The following is a 12,092-nucleotide window of genomic DNA, read 5'->3' on the forward strand; positions in this document are numbered from 1 at the left end:
TTTCCCAATGGGTAGAGTATGTTCATACGTTTAAAAAGATCAATAAGAAGCCTAATTCATTCTTTCTCCATGCTTATATGGCACCCATCACCCATTCACCCAAGCAATCCATTTTAAGCATTAAATTTAATTTTAAGCATTACATTTAATTTCCAATAGTGGGATTTTACAACAAGAACCCCATTAACACACTGAAAACTAACTGTGCACTGCTGAAATGCCAAGTATTGAAATGGGTCTCTGCAAATAAAATCATCGTGTGGAATAAGCACCAGTACACTGTGAAAGAATTCATAAATTAATCAAATATATGACATGTCACTAAATATACACAGGTGCCTCAGTCACAGTAAGGCTCAATACAACTGCACGATGATCTGAAGGCATATCTTTTAACAGGATATTTTTTAAATAGCTAATTTAAAGACAAAAATTCAGTAAATATATAGACTGACTTAAATTTAACTCTAATTGTGTCAGTCACATTCTGCGGCTGTAGGATCCTTATTCTGTGATAGTGCCACAAATGAATATAGATGTTACAGCATACTGCCATCATGAGGATCTTTTGTAGCACTGCATATTCAAACCAGCATATACGGTCATCTTTACCAAAGACACAATAATATTATATGTTCCTAAGACCCCATTATAAAACATACAGTATTAACACCATTTTTACACTGGACTTACTGAGATTTATCTTCTAACCTGTAAGGATTTTTTCAAAAAATGCCCTTACTAGTGGGATTAAAAATTATGGCTCATGTTCCATCAGAAACACAAGAGAAAACTCTTGGGGTATGTCTACACTACCACCCTAGTTCGAACTAGGGTGGTAATGTAGTCAATCGGAGTTGCAAATGAAGCCCGGGATTTGAATTTCCCGGGCTTCATTTGCATGTTGCCGGCGCCGCCATTTTTAAATGTCCGCTAGTGCGGACTCCGTACCCCGCGGCTACACGCGGCACGAACTAGGTAGTTCAGACTAGGCTTTCTATTCCGAACTACCGTTACTCCTCATGGAACTCCTCGTGGAAATTCAAATCCTGGGCTTCATTTTCAACTCCGGTTGACTACATTACCACCCTAGTTCGAACTAGGGTGGTAGTGTAGACATACCCTTGGTTATAATCAAATCATCAAGAGAAACTTCCCTGGTTATTTATAAACCTATATTCAAGTATAGCCTGGGGTAAAAGATAATCTCAGTTTGGGAAGCAATGCAATTAAAAAGGGTTATGTTGCCTCAAGATACTATATGTCACTAACACAAAATCAAGATGAAATTTTCATGTGGTATGTTTCTTAAAACAAATACTTAGTGAAAGCAAACCTTTTCTCCCGGATCACACTATTGTCCTGTTCTTTTAGTTTTTAAAAAGTGACCGTGACTATATTCTCCATAAGTATGCTCTCAACAGTGGTGCACTTGGAAAAATGTACTAAACCATGCTCAACGTTAATAAACTTTCAGATTATTCTTACAAGAACCAATCTTTAAAATCTGCTTGAAAACCCCATTAACACACTGAAAAATAACTGTTGTTTTGCTGAAATGCCAACATATGTATATTCCCTTTTTGGTACCAAAGGTAACATACCAGATATGCCAAACACTTAACCAGCTCCGCATGATGCTGATGAATGGTTTCCAAAATATATAAAACCCAGCTTTGAGAAGGGCATAGTGACTATGTGGTTATATGTATGTTCCTACTTCACTTAGACAAACTATTCCTTCATAAGCCTTAGAAACAGCTGGAAAATGACCCTTACAACATTTTAAATATAATTTATCTGACTTTAATAAATAAACTAGGGAACTGAGACTCCAGCTTTTATTCATAAGAAAAATCAATTACATAAAAGGGACACTCACAAAAACGATATAGAGTCAAGTAAACTTAAAATAAAACTGACTTTAAAAGTAACAGAAATGAATATTATTAAATGTCAAAATTGGATGAGCAAACCATATTAAATAATCTAAATTTAAATATTGTTTAATTATTATGGTTAAATAACATTGACTATTTTAATAAGGTATTTAACGTTGTGTAAATAAATAAGAAAAAGGGTTCTTTAAAGTTACCTGCTTGGTTCGATGGTTGCCAGCCTGAGTATTTGACAGAACTCTGAGATCCAGTTGGTTTAAAGGCTGTCCCCATTTTGATATTGGCTGCAGCTGGACTAGTTTCAGTTTTGCCTGGGCTTGCAGGCATGCTCCTCACTGAGGCAGCGGTATAAGCAACAGGCTGTGAAGCCTCCAGGGAATCACTGTTCAGAGAGAAAAAGAGTATTTCTTATCCAAACAGGAACACACAGTGAAATGACAGTGTATTTATGACCAAAGCATAAATGGTTTTTCATTCATACTAAAGCATGAACTGCATGAGTAGGGTTTTTTTTTTTTTTTATAATCGTACCTGAAATTACTTTATTTTATGCAAAAATTCACAGATTGGTCCCAAATCCTACAAAACCTGCATTCAAGTCTTATTTTAAAATATCAAAACTTGTTTAAAAACTAAGGCCACCTATCTTCTTTCTCCTCCCGTGTATGATTTCCATCACTGGGGGTTTTATTTGAATACCGCATACTTAGAAACTAAATGTTATTGCTACGACCAGCTATATACTTTCAAAAAGCTATCTTCTTAAAATTTCCAGAGTCAACATAAAATCCCCTTTCCAGCATCTCTTCTAAACATCTAAATTTGTCTGGGTATGTCTACACTTGCAGTCTATTTCAGAATAGGACTGCAAATGTAGGCATTCAGAATTGCAAATCAAGCCCGGGATTTAAATATCCCGCGCTTGATTTGCATCTTCCCGGCCAGGTGCCATTTTTTGAAATTTACAAGCCTGGAATAACTGCCTGCGTCTACACGCAGCAGTGAAACGGGTGTTTGAAATAAAGCCTTATTTTGAACTACCTGTTATTCCTCCTGCAATGAGGTTTAACAGGTAGTTTGAAATAGGGCTTTATTTTGAATGCTAGTTTCACTGTCGCATGTAGACGTGGGCAGTTATTCCGGGCTTGTAAAAAAAAAAAAAGGCGCCCGGCCGGGAAGATGCAAATCAAGCGCGGGATAGTTAAATCCAGGGCTTGATTTGCAATTCTGAATGCCTACATTTGCATCCCTATTCCAAAATAGTCACTTTCTGGACTGACCAGTAGGGTTGCCAGATGGTTAAACCAAAAATACCGAACACTCCTCCCTCTACTTCCTCCCCCCCTCCGCAAAAAAACACCTACCAGAGAAAAAATTCTGTTGAGGAAAAAAAAAAGGGGGGGGGGAGACCAAAGTTGTTGAGCCAAAAGGGCCTGAGATTTAAGCAAAAAATTTAAAAAAAAAACCCCAAAACAACCAGTGTGGCCCCCTTAAGAAATGCGTTTGGGGCTTTTTGGCCCTAAGAGGCTGTCTGCCATATTGTTTTCCTGCTCCAGGCCAGACAGCTCCCCTGCGGAACTAGGTAAGCAACTGGTATTTTCGCCTCCTGACCGGGGGGGAGGGGGGGCGAGGGGGGGATAATCAGAAAATACCGGACATTTTAGGTGTCCGGAATTTTCTGATTTTTTTTTTTTTTTTTTAACCAGACAGGCAAAAATACTGGACTATCTGGGTCAATACCAGACATCTGGAAACCCTATTCATAGCAAGGTGAGGCCTAAGGAGAAGACCCTGTATGGTGGGTAAAACCGCCACAGTGGCATAGAGAAGCACAAAAATCCCTAGCTCCTTCTGAAGAATTTCCCTGCAACAAGCCTGTGGAAGACAGCTGCAGTGATCTGCTGATGACCCGCTCGTAAGTCCTGCTAAGGGATAGTTTCCTGGGCAAGGGGTGAGGAGGACACATCACAGGCTTGACTGCAGTTTGAAACATTGTGGAGATTTTTGAGAAACATTTCCATCCTGTAGGCTGCACAGGGTGCTGGAATTTAAACAGCTCATTGTTGTCTGATTATGCCAAAGAACCTTGTAGGCCCGGGGATGAGGAACCTCAGGCCTGGGGGCCTGCTTCCTTGGATACAGGTCCCAATGCTCAGGGCATCCCCACAGGGCTTTCAGTCTCCTCCACAGGCTGGAGCACACAAAATCTCCTAGCTTCAGGTGTACAAGGGCAATGTGGGGGAATGTGTATCTTTCTCCTCGATTGGGAGCAATGTCAGCGAGGGCCATTTTTTTGAGTTTTTTTGGTCAGCAGCCCCCGACCCAAAAAAGTTCCCCCCATCCCTGTCCTAGGCCCTGGACCTGTTCAGCTTTGAGAGTACACAAAGGAGGCTTAAAGCCACTTTAGCACGCCTTCCTCCCAAAACCCTATGCACACACCTTCTTAAAAGCACAGTGAAGTGTCTCTCCCCAAGAGCATACCACAGAAAGGCCCTCTACAAATGACTTCTGATCAGGGTTCAACTCATTCGAGGTCCCCATCCTGAGAGTTAAAACTTGTCGTCGCCTTGGCCCAGACTAACAATTCTCAGTCCCTCCCGAAACCCCTGGCTTCTGATATCTAATGAGCTAGGGCAACTCAGGAACTGGAGGCAAAGGCACTTTCACTGCTGAGTCCCGTGGTGTGAAAATTCCCATCAGTGAAAGTAAGCATATAGTCTATAGACTAATCATTTTCAAAAGCCCATCTTCACTTTCTGTGGCAGGCAACAACAGCAACAGAAGACGGGAACTCAGAAAAATAATCTAATGAATAAGCAGTTATATCCCAGGATAGCATGAGCACAGTCTGTGACTGTGTATATAATTCCTGACTTCTAATCACTGTATTACATGCATCTAATATGGTCACGAAGCACATTTTATATTAAACATAGATTCAAAACAGGAAAAAAACAAGTAGTGATTATTTGACATTAATGCTACAATTTGGCCTTTTTTAGGAAGTTTGTAACAGCAAAAGCAAAATCACCTTTAAGCACCAAATTATTTTTTCAAGGTGTGTCCCACTTAACACATTATTGCTGATTTTCATGATTATGAAAAATTTGAAGACTAAACACTGATGGCATAATTGTTTATTTGGAAAATAGACAACTTACCCAGCATTGCTCAGGTTCTTTAGGGCAGGTGGCTGTGGGTGCAGGAGTCAAGGCAAGGACTTGAGGGAGTGGAGGGCTCAGAGCAGATGGTGGGGGTGGCCAGTGGCGTAATTAGGTATTTTTGTGCCCAGGGCAAAAATATTAATTATGCACCCCCTTGCCTTGGGCTAGCATATGTCACGCTCTTTACTTTTGCAGCGTATTAGTTTACTTATTGTGTCTTTGCGCCCCTGATTATGATGTACCCTGGACGAGTGCCCTGCTTACCCTGCCCTTGTTACGGTACTGGGGTAGCAGAGGGTGGTCTGCAGTTTGTCCTCAGGACCAGCCCAGGGATCAGCGGGGGCCCCGCACTCTGCCTACCAATAGCTCCCTGGGGCAGGCCAGGATGGCAGGGACTGTACAGCCCGGTTGATGGCTGATCTCTGTGGCTGGGGTGCTTGCTGCTCCTATGTGGTCATTCTGGGGGTATAACGGTCCCTACTATCACCCCTCTCCCTTCTGATTTGATGAGAAAATCACATCCCACACACATCTCAATGTCCTGGCACAGCCAAACTAAGGATGTTAAATATCGATGGACTAATCGAATAGTTGATGCATTTTACATCGACTATTTGATTAGTCAATAGGGCAAATCTGCCCTTTGGCTTTTCCTATACTTCAAAAGCAAAAGCACCACGTGGAGCCTGGGAGCAGCTAGGGACTCCAGCTGATCCTGGGCTCTACATGGCACTGCTTCTTTGAAAGGCTGCCTGCAACCGGACGCTGGGCTCCTCACTGCATTTCATAGCAGCAGCGCCGCATGGAACCCGGGATCTGATTCTTTCTGATAGAGGCAGCAAGAGAGGGAAAGTGACTAGTCTTTCATGTCCCTAAACCAATCCCTGATTATGATAAAAGGAAGCTGCATACTGGTGATCCTGGATCTTTCTGTTTAAGAGGAGTTCTTGAGCAAACACACTCGCAGACAAATGGACAGACACACAGAAAGAAGCACAAACTCTCTCAAATGTACAGCAGATTATAAGGTTTGCATTTCATTTACATGGTATATGCCTAAGTGCTGGTCTACACTGAAAACTTATAATGGCACAGCTACGTCTCCAAGTGTTTATCCACATTCTTGAGGCAACCTAACTTCCAGGTTGGGACAGTGCTATATCAACAGAAGAATTCTTCCTTTGACCTAGCCACTGCTTCTCAGGGAGGTCAATTGACAACAGTGACGGGAGAACAACTTCCTGTTGCTGTTTTAAGTGTAGACATTGCAGTAGTTTTTTGGGTTTTGTGAACAAAACCTCTCTTTCCACACGTGCAATTATCTATGAGTTCCTAATCACCTGATTGCATCAAGAAATCAGGCAGGATCTCCAAATGACATTAGATGTGCTGAAAAACCACCACTACTGGTTGCACAAGAAAGGAAAGTGAGGGTAAGTTCCACTGGTTTTAAAAAAAAAAAAGTCAAGCACTTATATAATAGTAACTTCAGAGGGTAGCCGAGTTATCCCATACAGACTAAACATAAACAACAAATGGTTCACTTCTTCAGATAACCAGATGAACTCCAGTTATCTGAAGAAGTGGGCCGTGCCCATGAAAGCTCATGATACCATCTACATGTTTTGTTAATATATAAAGTGCTACCAGACCATTTGTTGTTTAAGTTTTTAGTAATAATTGTGATCCAAAGCCCACTGAAATCAATGGGAATTCTTTCTATGACTTTTACGGGTTTTGGCTCAGTTCCCTCAGATAAAAGTAAACTTACTCCCATAAAGGACTGAAAAATATACAAGTTACTCAGCAAACCCGGTAGAAATTGTTTTTCTGCTCACTTGGTTCTTCTAAGTTTTTCCCCACACCTGTAGTTTTACATCACATTGATCTAGTCCTTAAAAACTCAGTCAATATGGAAAGCAAGCTTACAGATGCTAATTTTACCCACAAATCCCTTTCTGATTGGAGGTCATAATTCAGTCAGAGATTGATTAATGGGGTTATATATTTTGGGGAAGACAGAGGGTTTCCCTAATGTGAGCGCTCAAAAACACATCCCCTGGACCATCGATCGGGTTGCTTTGCTATAACCACCATCACAGCCACTCAGGCAGAGCCCAGTTAGAACTTGAGGATTTATCAGGAGACTTTCTTCCTCCATTAACAAAAATAGCAGCTTCCTTTCCCCTCCACTCCAACAACCAATCACCACTCAACAAACCACCTCTAAAGTAAAATATGTTCTCTCATGCAAAAGCACACATAAGAAAATCCTGCTGAATTAATAACTTCCTTTGCATAAAGACAGTTTTGTTTTTAAAAAATTATCAAGGTGGAACCAGAGTATGAGGGGCTATCAATAAGCTCTATTGACTGCTATTCATTCTAACCCACTTACACCATTGGAAATCTGGCTTAAAGATGGAAAGAGGAACTTCCCAAAGTGGAAACACCAGCTGTTAACAACATAGCAGTTTACTATATTATAATGGCCTATTTTTAAAAAATTGTATGGGATGACAGAGGAAACCCGGTGGACAACTGCAGACTTTAAGGCCTCCTTCCGCCTCTGCTTCATTTGAGGGGGGAAAATAATGAATCCTTAAATAAACAAAAATAAATCCAAAGTAAACTTACACCATACTCATTTGCACCTAGTACAGAATTAGTGAATATCTGTAATTGCATTCATCTGAATATATAAAGTGTGTGTATGTGTGTGTGAGAGAGAAAGAGAGCGAGGAAATCATTCTAAATTTTATATTACCCTTTCCTGCATAAGAACTATGATTATTTTGATTCATTACTTTACTAGTTGGCTCATACACTGCAAGGCACCTCTCTCTTCAGGAATTCACCTAAACTCCTGGCAGCCCAAACCCAAACCCAAACCAAACCCAACACTAATATTTTGATAACTTTTTGGTATACTGTGTAAGGCTGGCCCACCTTGCTGATTTTGTTGACAAATTTCTAGGCTTGTATAGTATTTTTGCTTTATTTTCTGTGTCTCAGAGAAATAATTTTTGCCCCTTTGTAAAATAATTTCTGCCTCTCTATGCAAGCAACAAAGCAATGCTGTGGCATCCTTAGAGAAGTTTGTGTTAATAAACACCTGTGAAACTTTAAATGGGACTGAAATTACAGATTAAAGTGTTCTCTTGCTCACCTCTACCACAGTGATGACACTGTCAAAAATGGGTGACAAAAGACTTCCATTTCAGCAGTTAATACTAAGGTTACATTTGAGAATATTCTTCCAGCAATGTCAGATTTAGAAGTCAGATTTGATTACTTTAAGAATAAATTATAAAAATGTCTGATCAGGACAGAAAAATATAATAGGCAGAAAAAAAGTACTAATGAAATTCAAGAAAAATTTATAGCTATAGGCTAACGAAGAGAACACCAAATCACATAACCATGTACTAATTAAAAATACAAATGGACTGAATATAGCAATGTCAATTTTAAACCAAAATTTATACTAAGAGTGCCTCTGAATAGTGATAGAAATGTAGCCGTGTTAGTCTGGGGTAGTTGAAGCAAAATGCAGGACAATGTAGCACTTTAAAGACTAACAAGATGGTTTATTAGATGATGAGCTTTCGTGGGCCAGACCCACTTCCTCAGATCAAATAGTGGAAGAAAGTAGTCACAACCATATATACCAAAGGATACAATTTAAAAAAAATGAACAAATATGAAAAGGACAAATCACATTGCAGAACAGAAGGGGGATGCGGGGGGGTGGGAAGGGGGAGGAAGGAAGGTAAGTGTCTGTGAATTGCTGATATTAAAGGTAGGGAGAGTGGGATGTTTGTGAGTTAATGGTATTACAGGTGATAATTGGGGAAACTGTCTTGATAATGGGTGAGAAAGTTCAAAGACTTGTTAAGTCCTTGTTGGTAAGTGTCGAATTTTAACATGAATGACAGTTCAGAGGATTCCCTTTCAAGTGCAGATGTAAAAGGTCTTTGTAGCAGAATGCAGGTGGCTAAGTCATTTAGAGAGTGTCCTTTCTGGTTAAAGTGGCAAGAAACTGTTTTCTCTTTGTGATCTTGTCTGATATCTGTTTTGTGGGCATTAATCCTTTGGCGAAGTGTCTGAGATGTTTGTCCAATGTACATAGCAGACGGACACTTTCGGCACATGATAGCGTAGATTATATTTCTGGATGCGCAGGAATATGTGTTCTTGATCTTATAACTCACTTGGTTAGGTCCAATAATGGTATCAGCAGAATGAATATGTGGACAAAGCTGGCAACGGGGTTTGTTGCAAGGGAAGGTACCAGGGTTGGTATTAGTGTGGTATGTCCTGTGGTGGTTGGTAAGAATCATCTTGAGGTTAGGTGGTTGTCTATAGGAGACTATGGGTCTGTCTCCCAGAGCCTCTTTGAGTATGGTATCCTGTTCCAATATAGGCTGTAGTTTCTTGATAATGTGTTGGACAGGTTTAAGTTGGGGGTTGTAGGTGATGACAAGTGGTGTTCTATTGTTGGTTTTCTTGGGTCTGTCTTGAAGTAGATGGTTTCTAGGTATTCGTCTGGCTCTTTCAATTTGCTTTTTTGTTTCTCTGGGTGGGTAGTTGAGATTTATAAATGCTTGGTAGAGATCCTGAAGCTTCTGGTCTCTGTCAGTGGGGTTAGAGCAGATGCGGTTGTATCGAAGGGCTTGGCTATAGACGATGGATCGTGTGGTGTGTTCTGGATGGGAGCTGGATGCATGTAGGTAACTGTATGAGTCAGTGGGTTTTCTGTAGAGAGTGGTGTCTAATTTTCCATTGTTGATTTGTACGGTGGTGTCCAGGAAGTGGATCTCTCGTGTAGAATGGTCCAGGCTGAGGTTGATGGTGGGGTGTAGGTTGTTGAAATCTCTGTGGAATATCTCCAGTGTTTCTTGGCCATGTGTCCAGATCATAAAGATGTCATCGATGTACCGTAGGTAGAGGAGGGGTGAAAGGGGACGGGAGTTGAGGAAACGTTGTTCTAGGTCAGCCATAAAGATGTTAGCATACTGTGGGGCCATGCGTGTACCCATGGCTGTGCCGCTGATCTGGAGGTATAAGTTGTTCTCAAACCGGAAATAATTGTGGGTGAGAACAAAGTTACATAGGTCTGCTATCAGGTTGGCAGTAGTGTCCTCTGGGATAGTGTTTCTAATTGCTTGTAATCCGTCTTCATGTGGGATGTTGGTATATAGAGCTTCTACATCCATGGTGGCAAGGATGGTATTATTGGGGAGGTTATCGATGTTTTGTAATTTCCTTAGGAAGTCAGTAGTGTCTCGGAGATAGCTGGGGGTATTGGTTACGAAGGGTTTGAGAAGAGTGTCTACATAGCTGGATAGACCAGTAGTGAGCGTGCCAATACCAGAGATGATGGGACGTCCGGGGTGCCCAGGTTTATGGATCTTGGGAAGTAGATAGAACAATCCTGGTCGGGGGTCAGAAGGTGATTCTGTGAGGATTTGTTCCCGAGTAGCTGTGGGGAGGCTTTTAAGGAGACAGTGTAGTTTCTTTTGGTAGTCCAAGGTGGGATCAGAGGGGAGAGGTTTGTAAAATGTGGTGTTCGAGAGTTGTCTGGTTGCCTCCTGGTTATAGTCGGCCTTATTCATAATGACCACAGCACCCCCTTTGTCAGCTGGTTTGATTACAATGTCCAGGTTGTTTTTGAGACTCTGGATGGCATGGTGTTCAGCGCGGCTAAGATTGTGTGTCGCTTGTTGTCGTTTGTGAATAATGTCAGTCTGTGCGTTGTTGCGGAAGCTGTGTATATAGAAATCCAGATTGTAATTCCGACCGTCAGGGGGAGTCCATATAGAATTATTTTTCCTTTGGTGTTGGTAGGGGGGATCTGGTAGGTCAGATTGACGTTCAGTGGTGGTTTGGAAATATTCTCGGAGACGGAGGCGGCGAAAAAAAGCCTCAAGGTCACCACAAAATTGTATCCAGTTTGTGGGGGACGTGGGGCAGAAAGAGAGACCCCGGGACAAGACAGACTCTTCTGCTGGATTGAGTTTGTAGCTGGAGAGGTTAACAATATTATCCGGTGGGTTGAGGCAGTTGCTGTTGTAGCCAGTGGTATGGAGCAGGTTAGAAAATTTATTGTCTTTTCTTTGTTGTAGGGAATAGAAGTGTGTATAGTAGATTTCTTGTCTGGTGGAACAAAAGTCTTGCAAGGTGTCAGTCGGTGTGGATGTTTGTCTTGAGATGAGACGATCTAAGTTAGAAATGTCATTCTTGATGGTTTTCTGTTTCTTGTATAAAATACTTATCAGGTGGTTTCTTAATTTCTTGGATAGTGTGAGGCAGAGTCTTTCACTGTAGTCAGTGAAGTCAGTGCCTCTGAGTTTTCTGAACAATGTTCTGGGAGAAGATATGTATAATTCTATGCCAAAACATTCAAGACTTGCCAATTCTGATCCCTTTTTCATTTTTTAAAACTGGTCATGTGTTCTTTTTCCAAGTAGGGAGCTTCACAGATTTCTAGAAGTCACAAAAACTAACTTGGCTGAAAGAAAGATGCTGTTGCTTTTAAGAACCAACATATTTTACCTGATTTAAGTCTATGTGAGAGATTTTCACGTGCCTAAGGGATTTAGAGTACAAGCACTATTGACTTTCAATGAGACTAGTGCTCCTAAAACCCTTTGGCTGTGTCTAGACTGGCCAGTTTTTCCGGAAAATCAGCCGCTTTTCCGGAAAAACTTGCCAGCTGTCTATACTGGCCGCTTGAATTTCTGCAAAAGCACTGACGATCTCATGTAAGATTGTCAGTGTTCTTGCGGAAATACTATGCTGCTCCCGTTAGGGCAAAAGTCCTTTTGCGCAAAAGGGCCAGTGTAGACAGCTCAGCTTTGTTTTCCGCAAAAAAGCCCCGATCGCGAAAATGGCGATCAGGGCTTTTTTGCGGAAAAGCGCGTCTAGATTGGCACGGACGCTTTTCCGCAAAATGTGCTTTTGCAGAAAAGCGTCCGTGCCAATCTAGACGCTCTGTTCCGAAAATGCTTTTAACGGAAAACTTTTC

At 41.3% G+C, this 12,092-nt stretch overlaps 1 protein-coding gene across 5 annotated transcripts in view; it reads right to left on the minus strand.

The window, feature by feature from the left end:
• The window catches only part of PDLIM5 (PDZ and LIM domain 5), a 220,630-nt gene that overhangs the window by 41,699 nt on the left and 166,839 nt on the right, over positions 1-12,092 (minus strand). For all 5 annotated transcript variants that reach the window (XM_075929620.2, XM_014576356.4, XM_014576355.4 and 2 more), the window contains one exon: positions 2,096-2,280. In XM_075929620.2, coding sequence (XP_075785735.2) covers positions 2,096-2,280 — 185 coding nt within the window. The remainder of the gene's footprint in view (positions 1-2,095; positions 2,281-12,092) is intronic.

This window comes from Pelodiscus sinensis, chromosome 4, assembly GCF_052426305.1.
Source record: "Pelodiscus sinensis isolate ZL-2025 chromosome 4, ASM5242630v1, whole genome shotgun sequence".
In the NCBI taxonomy this organism is placed as follows: domain Eukaryota; kingdom Metazoa; phylum Chordata; order Testudines; family Trionychidae; genus Pelodiscus; species Pelodiscus sinensis.